The sequence below is a fragment of the Mauremys reevesii genome, linkage group 3, assembly GCF_016161935.1.
Source record: "Mauremys reevesii isolate NIE-2019 linkage group 3, ASM1616193v1, whole genome shotgun sequence".
NCBI classification, from domain to species: Eukaryota; Metazoa; Chordata; order Testudines; family Geoemydidae; genus Mauremys; species Mauremys reevesii.
In genome coordinates, this window is record NC_052625.1 from 148,441,960 (window position 1) to 148,456,200 (window position 14,241).

At 39.6% G+C, this 14,241-nt stretch overlaps 1 protein-coding gene across 2 annotated transcripts in view; it reads right to left on the reverse strand.

Annotated features, from left to right (window-relative positions):
- SH3BGRL2 (SH3 domain binding glutamate rich protein like 2) overlaps window positions 1-14,241 on the reverse strand; it is a 52,356-nt gene that overhangs the window by 22,807 nt on the left and 15,308 nt on the right. For both annotated transcript variants that reach the window (XM_039528520.1, XM_039528521.1), the window contains one exon: window positions 3,991-4,176. In XM_039528520.1, the coding sequence (XP_039384454.1) occupies window positions 3,991-4,176 (186 nt within the window). The remainder of the gene's footprint in view (window positions 1-3,990; window positions 4,177-14,241) is intronic.

Here is a 14,241-nt window from a genome sequence, read left to right on the forward strand (position 1 = left end):
TGCACTGTCTTCTTACTCCACTGGAGCTCAGTAATGTTTGGAAACGTTACAGGCATAACCTTAAAATGTGACATACTGAACAAGTAGATTTACGGAATCCTCTTGCCTTCACTTGGATCATCAGAACATTTGCTCCTTGAGCAGGCAGAAAGACAGCCCAGAAAAAATTGTGACATCTGTTGTACAGGTGCGTGCTGATAAATCAAGGACAGCCAAGTAGCATGCTGACAGCCAATGGTAAGAATAATGTAATTATACAGATCAGTATTTCAGGAGCTAAAACACTGGCAACTAAGGCCTGGCCTACTTAGCAGGAACATTTTATTGCTCAAATAAAAGCAACGCTGGTCTGTTTTAATCAGGGATTAAAATATGAAGCACCATTGAAGTTTTAAGTATTATAATCCTTGTTCTAAAACTTCTATATTGACCAATTTAGAGACTTGTCTCTGCAACTGATTTTTGTTAAATGCAAAAAAGTTTTTAGAATCGCTTTAAAAACGTGTTTTTAGTTACTTAAACTTTCCCCCTAGAATGGTTGGAGGGCGGGGAGGAGACAGGCAGAACGAGAAGAGTTCAAAGCCTGCTATTTAGGTAACCAAACACAGTGGAATTCCCTATTTTAAAATGTTTTTGTTTTGTTTTTTTAAATCAAAACACCTAATCAGATCAATGAAAGTCTTATTTAAAGCATGAGCGCTAGTGCTGCATCAGACAAATGAGTAATCCTGAACACAAAAGGCTTTTGACTGGGTAGGTCATTTCCAGTCAACTGAATCCTGTTCACTCACCTACCTAAGCACTGAGCTGAAATTAAAAATGATCTTTCTAGCTCTGAAGTTCTCCCACTGATACCAAGCACCCCATCTGGGAAAAACAGCTGTATATTATTGCAACTGTGGTGCTCTACTCACCTCTTTCTCCTCTCAGATGTCTCTGTTTTTACCTTTCTTTATTAAACAGATTGTAAACTCCTTTGGGCAGGGACCATGTGCCAACTTCTCTCATTTACATGGTGTAAGGTAGAGTAACTACACTGAAGTAGTTACACATTTAAACCAGTGTAAATGAAAGGAGCTGGTCCTCATGTCTCTTTTTTGATTCAAGTGACACACACATTTATGATGCTATAATAATGTCCCTGGAACGAGGCAACACATTCCAATGGCATACAAATGACTAAAGTATTAAGAAGCACTGGCACCAAAATTGGACTGTTAGTTAAATGATTCATGTTGATGTGGGTTTATGGCTGCCGTCAGTCTGAGAATTTTACTTTCAGACTATAGGCACTGTTATTATTGCAACATCCCACTAAAGGAGCTCAGTACTGAGCAATTGTGAGGCAGAGATTGCAGAAAGACTGAAATAGCACTAGGCAGATCTATGAGGACATCTGCAGTTAAACTAGCTCAGACACAATTACAAGGGCTTGGAGTCTTCATGCTTCAGGGCAGGAGCTAATCAGCAGGTGGTGGTACGGTATTATACTGTGCAATTAGGTGTGTTATATTTGTTTTGCATTTTGTGAACCATTCAGCATATAGGCATGGTTAGAGACAGCATACCAGAGGAGCGGCAAAGAATTCTGTGGCACCTTATAACAAACGTATTGGAGCATGAGCTTGAGCTTTCGTGGGTGAATACCCACTTCGTCGGATGCATACCAGAAGAGATCATTCATTGGTTTGCTTCAGCCACTTTAATCTCCAAGCTATCTAATGTAAACACTGAATAAATATTCCCTTTACAGAGCAATTATACTCTGAAAAGTGACTACTTCAAAAGCCACCTTCCTACTTAGCAGGTCTAGTTCCAATGTGTATTCATAGTCGTATCTGCTGATTTTTACCAAGGGGCGGGGGGTGGGGGGGAAAGCCCGCATTACTTTTTACCAGTTATCACTATAGAACCTACACTTCTGTGCAAGTGACCTTGTGTCTATAGTGGCTTATACATGAGCAGCTGGGTCCAACTGTAGGACCGTGCCCACCTGTGCAACCCTAGTGAATCAATCTAAAAAACCTGCATCTGGTTAGCTTTTTTCCTCTCACCCAAATGCATAAAGAAGAGACAATCCAAGGAACCAGATAAGAGGGTTGCACAGCTGGCCACAAGCAGATCTGGCCTATATAGTTTTTATTGCTGGTGATAATGCCTAAGCTAGAGATAAAAATACCCAGGTTAGCTTCTTGATGCCATGTTGAGTTTGCAGACCTGGCAGTTGGAAAAACAAGCAGACCTTTGTAAGCTGAGCACATTGGATTTAGAAATCACTGACACAAAAAACACTGAACCCTATACTGCCCTTTTCACTAAGGTTTTGTCTTCACTTACATTAAAGTGTGTGTCTTTTGACAGCAAGAAAACTAAACACACAACAGCTAGCTCACTATAAAATCCCAAGTGGAGACAAGACACTTAGGGCTGGTCTACACTACGGGGGGAAATCGATCTAAGATACGCAACTTCAGCTACGTGAATAACGTAGCTGAAGTCGAAGTATCTTAGATCGAATTACCTACCGTCCTCACGGCGCGGGATTGACGTCCGCGGCTCCCCATGTCGACTCCGTACCGCCATTCGGGTTGGTGGAGTTCCGGAGTCAACAGGAGCTCATTCGGGGATCGATATATCGCGTCTAGATGAGACGCGATATATCAATCCCCGAGAAATCAATTGCTACCCGCCAATACGGCGGGTAGTGAAGACATACCCTTATAGTGTTTACTGGGAGGTTGCTAAGCAAGGTCAGCACTATACACCTCCCTTCCCCCCCACCCCTTGATCTTGCCTACTTTACCTCCCCATAAAACTAAAGTGGCTTGTCTCCATTGTGTTTTTACAGCAGCATTGCTAATGTGTGTTAGTGATCTTATGGTGCAAACATCTTTTTATCAGCAAAGACATAGTCCAAGTCTCTTTTCAAAGTAAAGCCGCTCTTTAAAGCTGTTCACACAGATTGTGCAGTCTAGCAACAGTAACAGAATTAGGTCTGCTCAACCAAAACAGATATCAACTGCACAGATATAGTAACAAGATGATTTCCGTGATACATGGGAGACTCTTTCCATCTAGTTAAACACAACTTATGTTTTATAATAACTAGCTAATTCCAAACACGCTTAAATGCACTAATAAAAGGAACTCAAAAAAAGATGCACAAATTGGCATCTCCAAAAATTTCAGATCCCTTCCCCAAATTAACCAAATTTTGTACACTTGTGGCCCTCTCACTTATGTACAGTAGAGCTTCCACAAGTATCCCCTCATGTCCTAGGAACATGTGAAAAATACATGCTTATCCCTTCCAATGGACCTGTTGCACACCGCACTACTTGGACACAATTCACACAGCTAGGATTAGAGCTACCCCACTGCAAATAATTAGGAACAGACAACGAGCCACACATGGTATGGCTGAAGAGCAACTGCTGTTACCCTTCTTCCCCATACAATGAAGCTCACCCGTCTATTAACTGCAACAAACCTTTCCACCACCCCATCTCTTAGATTAAGGGTTGAATCATCTCCCAGATACTGTACAGACCTGCTTGTTACCCACCTCCACCAGACAGCCACCTGCCTTAACCCACTGCACCCTATAAAACAGGCATCCACTCCAACATAACTCCCAGATGTTTCAGTCATCCACCCCCCTGCTGCATCAACCCACAAACACTCCCCCTGTGTGCCTCCAGTTACGTCTCTGGGGACATGTCATCCAACAGTCAAACCTACTGATCTCCCAATTAGCCAATATGCACACCACACCACCCAAAGGATGCAGTGGTCAAGGAATTGAAGAGGCAAGAAATGAAGAGCTGCCATATATATATATATATACACACACACACACACACATATACATATACACACACACAAGCCCCAACTCTCCACTTTTTTTGCACTAGTTTGATACTAATGACTTTGTATTTCAATGGTCAACACTAACTTAATGTAACCAGTCTGGACCTCAAAGCTACTTACTCCACAGTACTGATCATCATTAAATATCTGGGGTGGCAGCGGATTGCCCTGTGCAGGCTGTCTTTCCTCAGGAATATTTTTATACATCCATTGTCTTTTTTCCTCTGACATTGTGATATCCACTTCTTCAAAATCTATCCTGTTGGCTTCCAGAAATCGTACCACATCTTGCTGCCTCTTCTTTATCTGAGAAAGAGAGAGAGAGAAAATACATCACAGCCTGAATATGCTTGTCTATTTTTTACTCAAAGATCAAAAAGTTCAATAAGAAAGTCAAATATTTCTAAATTAAAATTATGTGACTTAACACTGCAGTTTCTTTATGTACAAGTTACAAAAGGCTACAAACTTCTGCCTCATTTCTAGGTGGTTCGCTATTTGGGTTTGGGGGGGGCGGGGGGGTTAGTTTTTTTTTTTTTTTTTTTTAAAGATGCCTGTGATAGAGGAACACCTCGCAGGTACTCCAAATAAGTCAAAGATAAAAGGGTAGCTGGTTTGCAGATTCGCCATGCATTACTGGCTACATTTTAAAGGTATTTAGCCATCTGAAGATGCAGATAGGCACCTAGTAAGATTTTCCAAAGTGTCTACATGCCTTTTAAAATGTGGCTGTAGGTTTCCTGAACAGAGTTTATTCATTTCTTAGGTTCATACAGAACATGTGCACATGCTTTGAGATGGGGATGGTCTTGTCTCACACCAGCTTTGTCTTCACTGAAAAAAAGGGGGGAGGTGCTTTGTGGGGGGCTTGTTTTGAAGGGGGGGTTAATAGAGATTGTTATCTTGACATAAATTCCTAGCAGAAACAGCACACAGGTAGTTTTTACCCTGATGTAGCTAGTCAAAGTCAACTCTATACCACCGTACCCCCCTCCCAGTGTTTACATTGACTAGTTACATTGGGGTTAAAAAACTGCCTGTGCCCTGTCTTCACTAGGCATTTTGTATAAAAGGGATAACTGTAAAAACACACCTTTTTGCAGTTAAGACATAGCCATAGAGTCTTCGAGATTGAGGGAAAGCCTCAGGCTTACTAATTCGGCCAGGATCAGTTCTGCATTACAACCAGCTGCACGCTATTTCCAACACGTCCAAGATCCTTCTACTAAGGCACATTCCACCTACAAGGGGCTACACACTGTTTTCTCTATGACTACTCAAACATGTTTCCCAGCCATACTGTCTGGAGATAAACTTATATTTAAGAATTTTACAGTATAAAAATACTGTGAAGCAAGATCTATCCACTTGCCGGTTGGTTTAAATTACACGTGGATGAATGTTACCTTTGGGTATAACAGGACCCAGACAGTATTTAAAAACCATTAGTTTTTCAAGTGCATGTACTAGCTGTATTTGTCACACCACTCTTCATATTGGATCCATTTGATATATCAGATCACAAAAATAATCTCCTGTGAAATTTATTACAGATTACAGTAAAAATTCATATTCAGATGACTTCCAGTGGCAAAATAATTATGTCCTCTTTGAAACAAAGACCATGGATATCTCCAAGAGGGTTTGGTCCAATTTCTGGAAAACAATGTAGTTCTAAAATGTCTGAACATTTGTGTGCTCTGCTGCAGAAGGAAACTGATTGGCTCCTAAATGTGTATTCCTTGTAACTTAACCAGTTATTCAATAAATTTGTGTTTCTTTCAGTGGTTGGTTCCTTCTTTTACGTATGCCATACTGATTTTTGATACAATGCACATTATGAAAGATCAATCACTCTCATACCAAACTTATCTTCTAAAACTGTATGCAGAAAATACAAGGATTACCAGTAGTAGCTCAATTACCATAATTACCACCGTTTTTCTGCTAATCAAAGCCCAATGCTGAATGTAAAATGACTTCTTGTACTATGACGTTAAACTCATAAAGGAATCATATTGTGACTGGAGAAGTGAGAGAAACAGTTCTTATCCTCAGTAACTTACAATGGAAGATGAGAGACAACTTCAATCTGAAATGGAGATTGAGATTTTCTTAATACTGGCCATTTTATTAAATATTTGTTCAAGTAAAGATGTGCAGGCCAGGATGATTATTGCAGGAGGGTTTTCCTTGCAAGTTCTACATGTGCAATGAAAGATTTTTAAAAATAAAATTCCTTCCCATTCCACAATGTTCATTCTGCCTGACAATTTCCACTAGTCTTGGACACTCGCTCTCAGACTACTGACAATTGCAACTTAGATTTAATTAGATCCTCAACTGCTATATTGACCACACAAAGTGAAAATTCTTGGATTTCTTTACCTTTCATATAGCATGATCCTAATCAAAGTCATCACAATTTAATACGGTATTAATCTTTAGAGCTCAGTGCTTGACTCCTATATTATCTACATGCTGATCATTTAGAACATATGCACTTTGTCTTTGGTTTTATTGTTAATCCATACTGCAAGTCACAAAAATTTTGGAGCTGGTCTCCCTATCAGAGTTACAAAACAGCAACAGTGTGTCATGTAAATATTCACAGAACTGCTGTAATTATGTAGTTTGTCACTCATCTGTTGGTAAAATTGCTCATCTGATAGATGGGGCTTTTGCAACGGGGAACTGAAATGTCAAGATTCTTATTTCTTGTTCATGTTTTTTATTGATTTATTCCAGCAAATGAGAAGTGATTTATTCCACTGCTAAATCACCTGAACTGTTTCTAAAAGATACTTCAAAGAGGGTCTAACAAAATGAATACGTACAAGCTGTTTAGATCCGTGTGAAAGTTTTGTTAACCCAAAACACGGTCAGATTCACCCAATGACTCAGCAAAACCCAACAAGAACCAAGCTAGGTCATCCCCGTCCTCACAGGAACTTGTCATTTCCAATAAGTCCACCCTATCCTCTGCTTTGCTCTCCCCTATGTTTACTGAAGTGGGAATGGAGAAAGATGGCCTAGTGACTTGGCTCCTATTGTCTTCAGTGGAATGGATGGCTTGTTCCCACCTCCAGATTTCCAGGAGGCAGAGAACTTACCTCCTTTCCTTATCCTGATTTTGTAGGATAAAGGAGAGTTAACTGGGTTAGCAGGGAATACATGTAGAGGTTTCCCCCAATAGCCTGGTGCATCCTGAGACCTCTCTCAGTGCAGCGTGCTAGAGTAGTATTGACAGCTGTCAGACTTGATGAGCCTAGCTTGTGATCATACAACATCAGGATGATAAAGCTTCACACTTCTGCACCATCTTTGATCCAAGGACCTCAATATGCTGCACACAAAGTTAGTTAATTTAATGTCATGACACCTCCCTGGGGTAGATCAGAATTACTATCCCCATGCTATATAGGTGATTAGACTCAGAGAGAAATATTAATGCAATTTTTCCCTCAGGAAGAACTGAAAGACACTAAAATTTACTCATTCTTGAACTTAAAAGATTCTTAAAATATACTCAACTCTGCTCTGCGCTGCCCACTTGTTTAGCCAAAGTTCCAAGAACAAACCAGGTTTCTTTATAACACAGAAAACATTGAGACCATGCAGATGCATCCAACAAGACATTCTGCTTTTGAGATGTCATGACAACATTAATACTTGCATGTTCTGCAGAGATGTTGCAAGGATTGATACAGTTAACATGTGTAACAAACTTGGAATATTTAGAATTTGACAAATGCGATGTATTAATTTACATTTCTGATACAAACAGACAAAGATACACTTTTTCATTTCAGTAGGTGTACCATCAAAAGTTATCTGATATTCCCTAGGGCATATGATGGAACAACACAGATTGTCAAGCAGAATTAACGGCCATTGCATACTACTATTAGTACCTTTTAAACCAGGAGTCGGCAACCTTTCAGAAGTGCTGTGCCGAATCTTCATTTATTCACTCTAATTTAAGGTTTCACGTGCCAGTCATACATTTTAATGTTTTTAGGTCTCTTTCTGTAAGTCTATAATATATAACTAAACTATTGTTGTATGTAAAGTAAATAAGGCTTTTACAATGTTTAAGAAGCTTCATTTAAAATTAAATTAAAATGCAGAGCTCCCTGGACTGATGGCAGGACCTGGGCAGTGTAAGTGCCACTGAAAATCAGCTCGTGTGCCGCCTTCGGCACCCGTGCCATAGGTTGCCTACCCTTGTTTTAAACCATGTTATAGATCACTGGCATAGTGTATTCATTCTGATTCTAAGACTCTTATCAAAGATAAATTAATTTGCCCAATTTCATAGCACTTGCTGCAGCAATGCTATGGGCTCTAACTAAGGACAATATAAAAATTAGCCCTGGAGTGCCACAGGATTCTAGGGACCTCTTTTATATTGCTCGAAGAGAGAAATATTGTAATATGTAATCTTTACATTTAATTTTAGACAATTTGTATTATCGACAGAAGGAAATGTAGAAGAGTTTGGGATTTATGAAGAAATTAGCTAGATAACATACCTTTTTGTCCTATAAACATAGGATCAATGTCTTTAGAAATCTGAGTGCAAGTGAAACTTAAAGAATTGGCACTATGACTAGAAACCTATGCTGTCATGTTTTTCAGGCAGATATAACAACTGTTTCATCAGCTTGACCCAAGGGAACTACCATCTTCAGGGGACCATAATGAATACCATACTCTTTTATTTTGCACGCACAATAAAAGTCTTCATGGAAATAATGGATATGTGAGGACTACCGTTTTTGTGTTCAAATGGAAGTCTAAGTTTATCTGTCTTGACACAGATATTGTATGTTTGTCTCCAGAAGGTAGGATAGGTAACTGATCACCTTCTTTACATAAGCTTTTCCCCCCCACTCTTCCAAAGTAAAAATGTCAGCAACATGTGGATATAAAATTATTAAATCAGCATCTTCCGTTACCATGTTAGTGTTCAGACAGTGTTTTTACAAAAGATAGGTAAATGTTTTGTAAATCTCTTAAATGTGAGCAATTTACCTTTGAGGGGAAAAACAGAAAAACAGATTTTGTAGTGTGCATTATAAGGTGTGACTGTTGATCGAAATGCTATTAAAATGATAACCACCTGCAGTAAATTGTACCCAAGAGCCATTCAGTCCCTCTGGAGCCACTAGATTATTTTCTGAACTGTCTCTCCTAGGATTTCTGTATTATTTCATCACCACCCATGAGGTGGGCAGACAGACTAGTTCATGAACTTAAATAACTGTTTACTTCCATCTCTAAAAACAGACACTAGATTAACTTCAGTGGGACTCATGACTAAGATGAGCAGGATTTGGCCTCATACTTAGAAAGGAATCAAAGTGATCTGGTGAACTCTAGCCATTTCTGAACTGGGGGTGTCTGAAGGAGCACAGATAGTGTGGACACGTCATTTCATATAGCATTTGTTCTTTGGTAGGGAGTAGTGGTTACAGGGCTAGCTGCGCCTCTGTTCTCCATCTGGTCTCTCTGAGTGCAACCCTCCCTCCTCAGATATTTTGCCCTTACTGGTCTCAGGGTGGAATCTCCCAGTTCTTCCATTCTTAGACAAGGACCCAGATACCCTACCTTGTGGTAAGTGGTTGGTATACACACTGCAGGCCTGACTGGGTTTCAGGCACTTGCAGGAGAGACAGAGAGACCCCAGATTAGCCAGTAGCCTGATAGTTAGGGCACTTACTTCGGATGCGGGAGACCTAGGATCAAGTCCCCTAAATTAGGCAGAGCAGCCATTTGAACCTGGCTTTGCCTAACTCCAGGGACTTGATCCTGGGTCTCTCACTTCCCATATATGAATTGTCCTAACTACTGGGCTATAGGGTTGGTCTCTCTCTGGTCCAATGAATATTTTGTTATACAAAATGGAACAGCTCCAATGAGAGGGAGAGAGAGACTGTACGACACAGCGATTAGGGCACTCAACTACGATGTGGGAGACCCAGGTTCAGGTCCCTTTGCTAAAAAAGGCAGAAGAGGGATTTGAACCTGGGTCTCCCCCAGCCCAGGTGAGTGCCCTAACCACTCGTCTTCTCATTCTCTTCTATCATATATTCCACTTTGGAATGAAAACAAGTATCAAAACAGAAATATTGTTTTCCAGCCAGCCCCAATAGTTATTTCCCATACAAGTGTAAGCACATTTATACTAATATTACTGAGCTCTCAATAAGAGAATTGCATTGCTTTAAACTATACTTGTAGAGTTAAAGTGGTACAATTTGTCTGTAGAAGTCAAGTATGTAAATCCAATTTTGGATATACATCTAAATATGCAATTAATACAGTTATTTATGGTCATTGTCCCACAGAGTTAATTAATTCTTATTAATAAGAAATTATCTTGCAGACATGCACCACCCTCATTCACAAGTGCAAACACTGCCTCCCCACCCATAGACAAATGAATAGCATTCCTAGCCAAGCACAATAATCGGTCACGTGAAAAAGTACTGTTAGGAAAGGATTATTATTACAGTAGAACCACAGAGTTATGAATACCAGAGTTACCAACTGACTGGTCAATCACACACCTCATTTGGAACTGGAAGTGCACAAACAAGTAGCAGCAGAGCCAAAAATTAAAAAAGCAAATACAGTACAGCACTGTGTTAAATGTAAACTACTAAAACAAATGAACGTTTTAAAACAAGGATTTGACAAGGTAAGGAAACTGTTTCTGTGCTTGTTTCACTTAAGATGGTTCAAAGCAGCATTCTTCTTCTGCATAGTAAAGTTTCAAAGCTGTATTAAGTCAATGTTCAGTTATAAACTTTTGAAAGAACAACCATACCATTTTGTTCAGAGTTATGAACTTTTCAGAGTTACAAACAACCTCCATTCCTGAGGTGTTCGTAACTCTGAGGTTCTACTGAATCTGTGAGACAAGGTGGGTGAGGTACTCTCTCTTATTAGGCCAACTTCTGTTGGTGAAGGAGACATGCTTTTGAACGAGACACGGTTCTTCTTTGTGTAGCTTGAAAGCTCATCTCCTTCACCAACAGAAGTGGGTCCAATAAAAATATATTAACTGACTCGCATTGTCTCTCTAATATCCTGGGACCAACATAGCTACAATAGCACTGCAAACAATAATTACTATCTGTAATCCAGTACAAAAGACCCAGTTACAATTGGAAGTGCATTGTGCTAAGCACTGTTACCCTCCCACACACAAAACCCCACAAACAAACAAAAAACTGTTACAGATGCAATGAATTTACAACTTAAGGGCCCAGTCTTGTACTACTGAAATCAATGAATTTTGCCATGGACTTTATAGAGAGCAAACAAAGTCAAGTCCTAACAGGTAAGACATATGAAGAGTGGGAGAGAGGAGGGAGATGCAATATAAACTAAAAGGGTCAGAGCAAATGGAAGCCACCATCATGTTGGTTCTGTGGGTTTTTTAATGATCTATGATGCACAAACGTACACAGTGCTGTCTTCCAATGAAACTACACGTAGCAGCTGAAGACAGGAAAGAGAAACTGCATTGTATGAGCAGCAAACACTCACCAGACCACAGTTTGAGAACCATTGTTCTACTGTGCTTATTGTTTATATGCTCATTGCACATGCTGATAAATATTCCTCTTGGACTTTGGTTATTTACTTTTACAGAAGACAATTTTCTTACTTCCTTTTTATATGTAGACTGTATGAATTCATAGATTAATAAAGCCATTGTGATAATTTAGTCTGACCTGCATAATGCTGGCCATAGGAAAGCCCGGAGTTTATTCCTGCTAGAGCTAGAGCATCATTTTCAGAAAAACAGCCAGTTTTGATTTAAAAATTTCTAGTGATGGAGCATCCACCACAACCCTCGCAACTGGTTTCCCTTTGTTTCCCTGAGACTTCAACGTGTGGCACTGTACGATACTGGCTACTGAGTATGCTATTAAATGCTTGTTATTCATAATCACAGACAATTTAGTAGTAATCTCACAAAGAAACTATAAATCAGGCTATAGATCACGGGAGGAATGGCTCAGAGCCTTGAGGCAGGCATTAATGCTGCTCTGAAAATCTGCCACTCTGCTAGGGAACAAAGCTGTCTGGAGCGCCATTCGGGCTCCAGTACTCTCCTCAACCAGCCATTGCTTTGAAAATGTATAGCGCTCCAGTGAGACTTGGCTAGATTCTGGGCCGCACCACCTGAGAAACAAAGCACAGAAGGGGCAGCACTACGGGAAGGGGTGGGGCAAAGGTGGTTTTATGCCATGTTGTACCACCTGGATTCTGAGTTGGAGCAAATATGTAACAGGCAGGACTAAATCATCATGTTTACTTAACATTTCACAGGGACTGTTACTTGTCAATATCTTCCTTCTATGATAGTACTTAGTATGCTCCTACACCACTTGGTTTTACTGCCTTAAATTACACGAGGGGGGAAGAAACAGTGCAGAGAAACCTATTCCCATGTCTCATTTGCAGTAAATATTCAGGGGTGAGGGAAGGTGCTTTATTCAGAGCAAGCATTCTGAGCTAATACTATGTGCTTTATCAGTCAAATGATTCTGTAGCAATGTTTTGCTGACACACACTCTGGCCATGAATTTTGTTAAGTGTGGTCTGTGCTTGCAGTTTTACAGTGTAACTGATGAATAAATTCCAGGGCTTGCAGCACATTCACTGTTTGTTTTGAGAGCACCAGCAATTGTTTTAATTTTTAAAAAGTTGTGAAGACACTAGGAAGTAGCAGCTCCTTGCTTTTTAAAAGCTGCTACCAAATCTGCTTCAACTAGCTACAGGTTAGCAAACGCTGAGTAATTGATACTTGTGCCCACATCTTGAGAAAAATTACAAAACAGAAACATAACTGTCAAGACAAATTGCAAATTTAAACATATTGGATCTGTATCCAGTACCACATGTGCCAGTGTAATAATCAGGCTCACTGTCTTCACACAGTTTATTTTTTCAGGGTAGAATTCTTTGGTGGCTTCAAACATACCTGCCAACAATGAATAGGTGTAGGTGGGGCTGCATGGGAAGAAAAAGTGGAGACTAGGAGAGCTTTTTGAAAGTAAAGGAGTGGAAAGAGTTAAATATCTTGCTATAAAAAAAGAGGGACTGTCCTGTACTAAAAGGAAACATTTGTTAAAGTTACTGCCCCCACACAATAAAGAATTTTAACAGATGATAAAAAATAAATGGCATCCCTTCTCCTGCTTCATGAAAAGCTCTTCAGGCCCTATGCTAAGACCTTGACTAAGGCAAAGCTCCCATTGACCAATAGTACGAGCTCTGAGTGCAGATTTTAGCATTGGCCCCTTAATAACCAGGATGGTAAAGTGCTTAGTTTATTTAACAACCTCACATTTAAGGGGGAAACAAACAAACAAAAAAACCCACAAACTTGTAAAAGATTCTACTCTTTAATATCATCTAAATCATGTAACGGTGGTTTTATCTTGCAGCCCTTACGTTAGCAGAGCTATTGGTCTGAGCATAATCCTGCTCATTAATGTAATGGCAACACACCCACTGACTTAAACTAGAGCAGGATCGAGCCCTCACAAGGAGGACAGGTTGCGCCCATGTAATCCTGTGAAGTTTGCCAGGAATATTCAGGGATCGGTCCTATCATTGCAGGATCAGGGATTTAGTTTTCAGTTCCCCAACTTACGAAACATTCAGTTACCTTATTGAATGGTGACTTTACTGGAGAAGAACTGTATTCATTGAAATATAAAACAACAAAATAGAAGGATAATACTCATTAGTAAATATTATGCTGCATGTAGATTAGAGAACAAATTACATTAATCAGAAGAAAAACCTTCCTGTCAGTTAGGAGTAACTGAATTAAGGGTTGTGGTTGTACAGTATATGTACAAAATACATTTTGATGGGGAAGGTAGACTTTGCTAGATGACATTTTTTTTGTCAACATGCAAAATGCTTGTTAAAAATACGACATTTTAACAAAGGAGAGTGGTATCAGAGGGAGTTAAATGTAGAGTACTAAATAAAGGATTCAGATTATCCTCTGGCAAGTTGAGAAATCTTGTATGTCTCCAATACAAGAAAATAATACCTGCTTTTCAGCCATTTTCTTGAAAATTACTTAACCGTCTGCTAGATTACAAATGAAACATTAGTCTCCAACACTGGAAATAATGTAAATAATTTAGCTGTCATCAGGGTTTGGAAACATACACTTTTATTAATCCCTGGAGTTGCAAAATAGTATGCACATTTTCCCAATACTAGCATAGCTAGGCAAATGACAGGTGCTGGGCACAAAGATGCATTCAGTCTTCTCAGCTGCTTTGATTTCTTGAACAAACTGTAGCCTTGCCTCCATACTTTTATCTT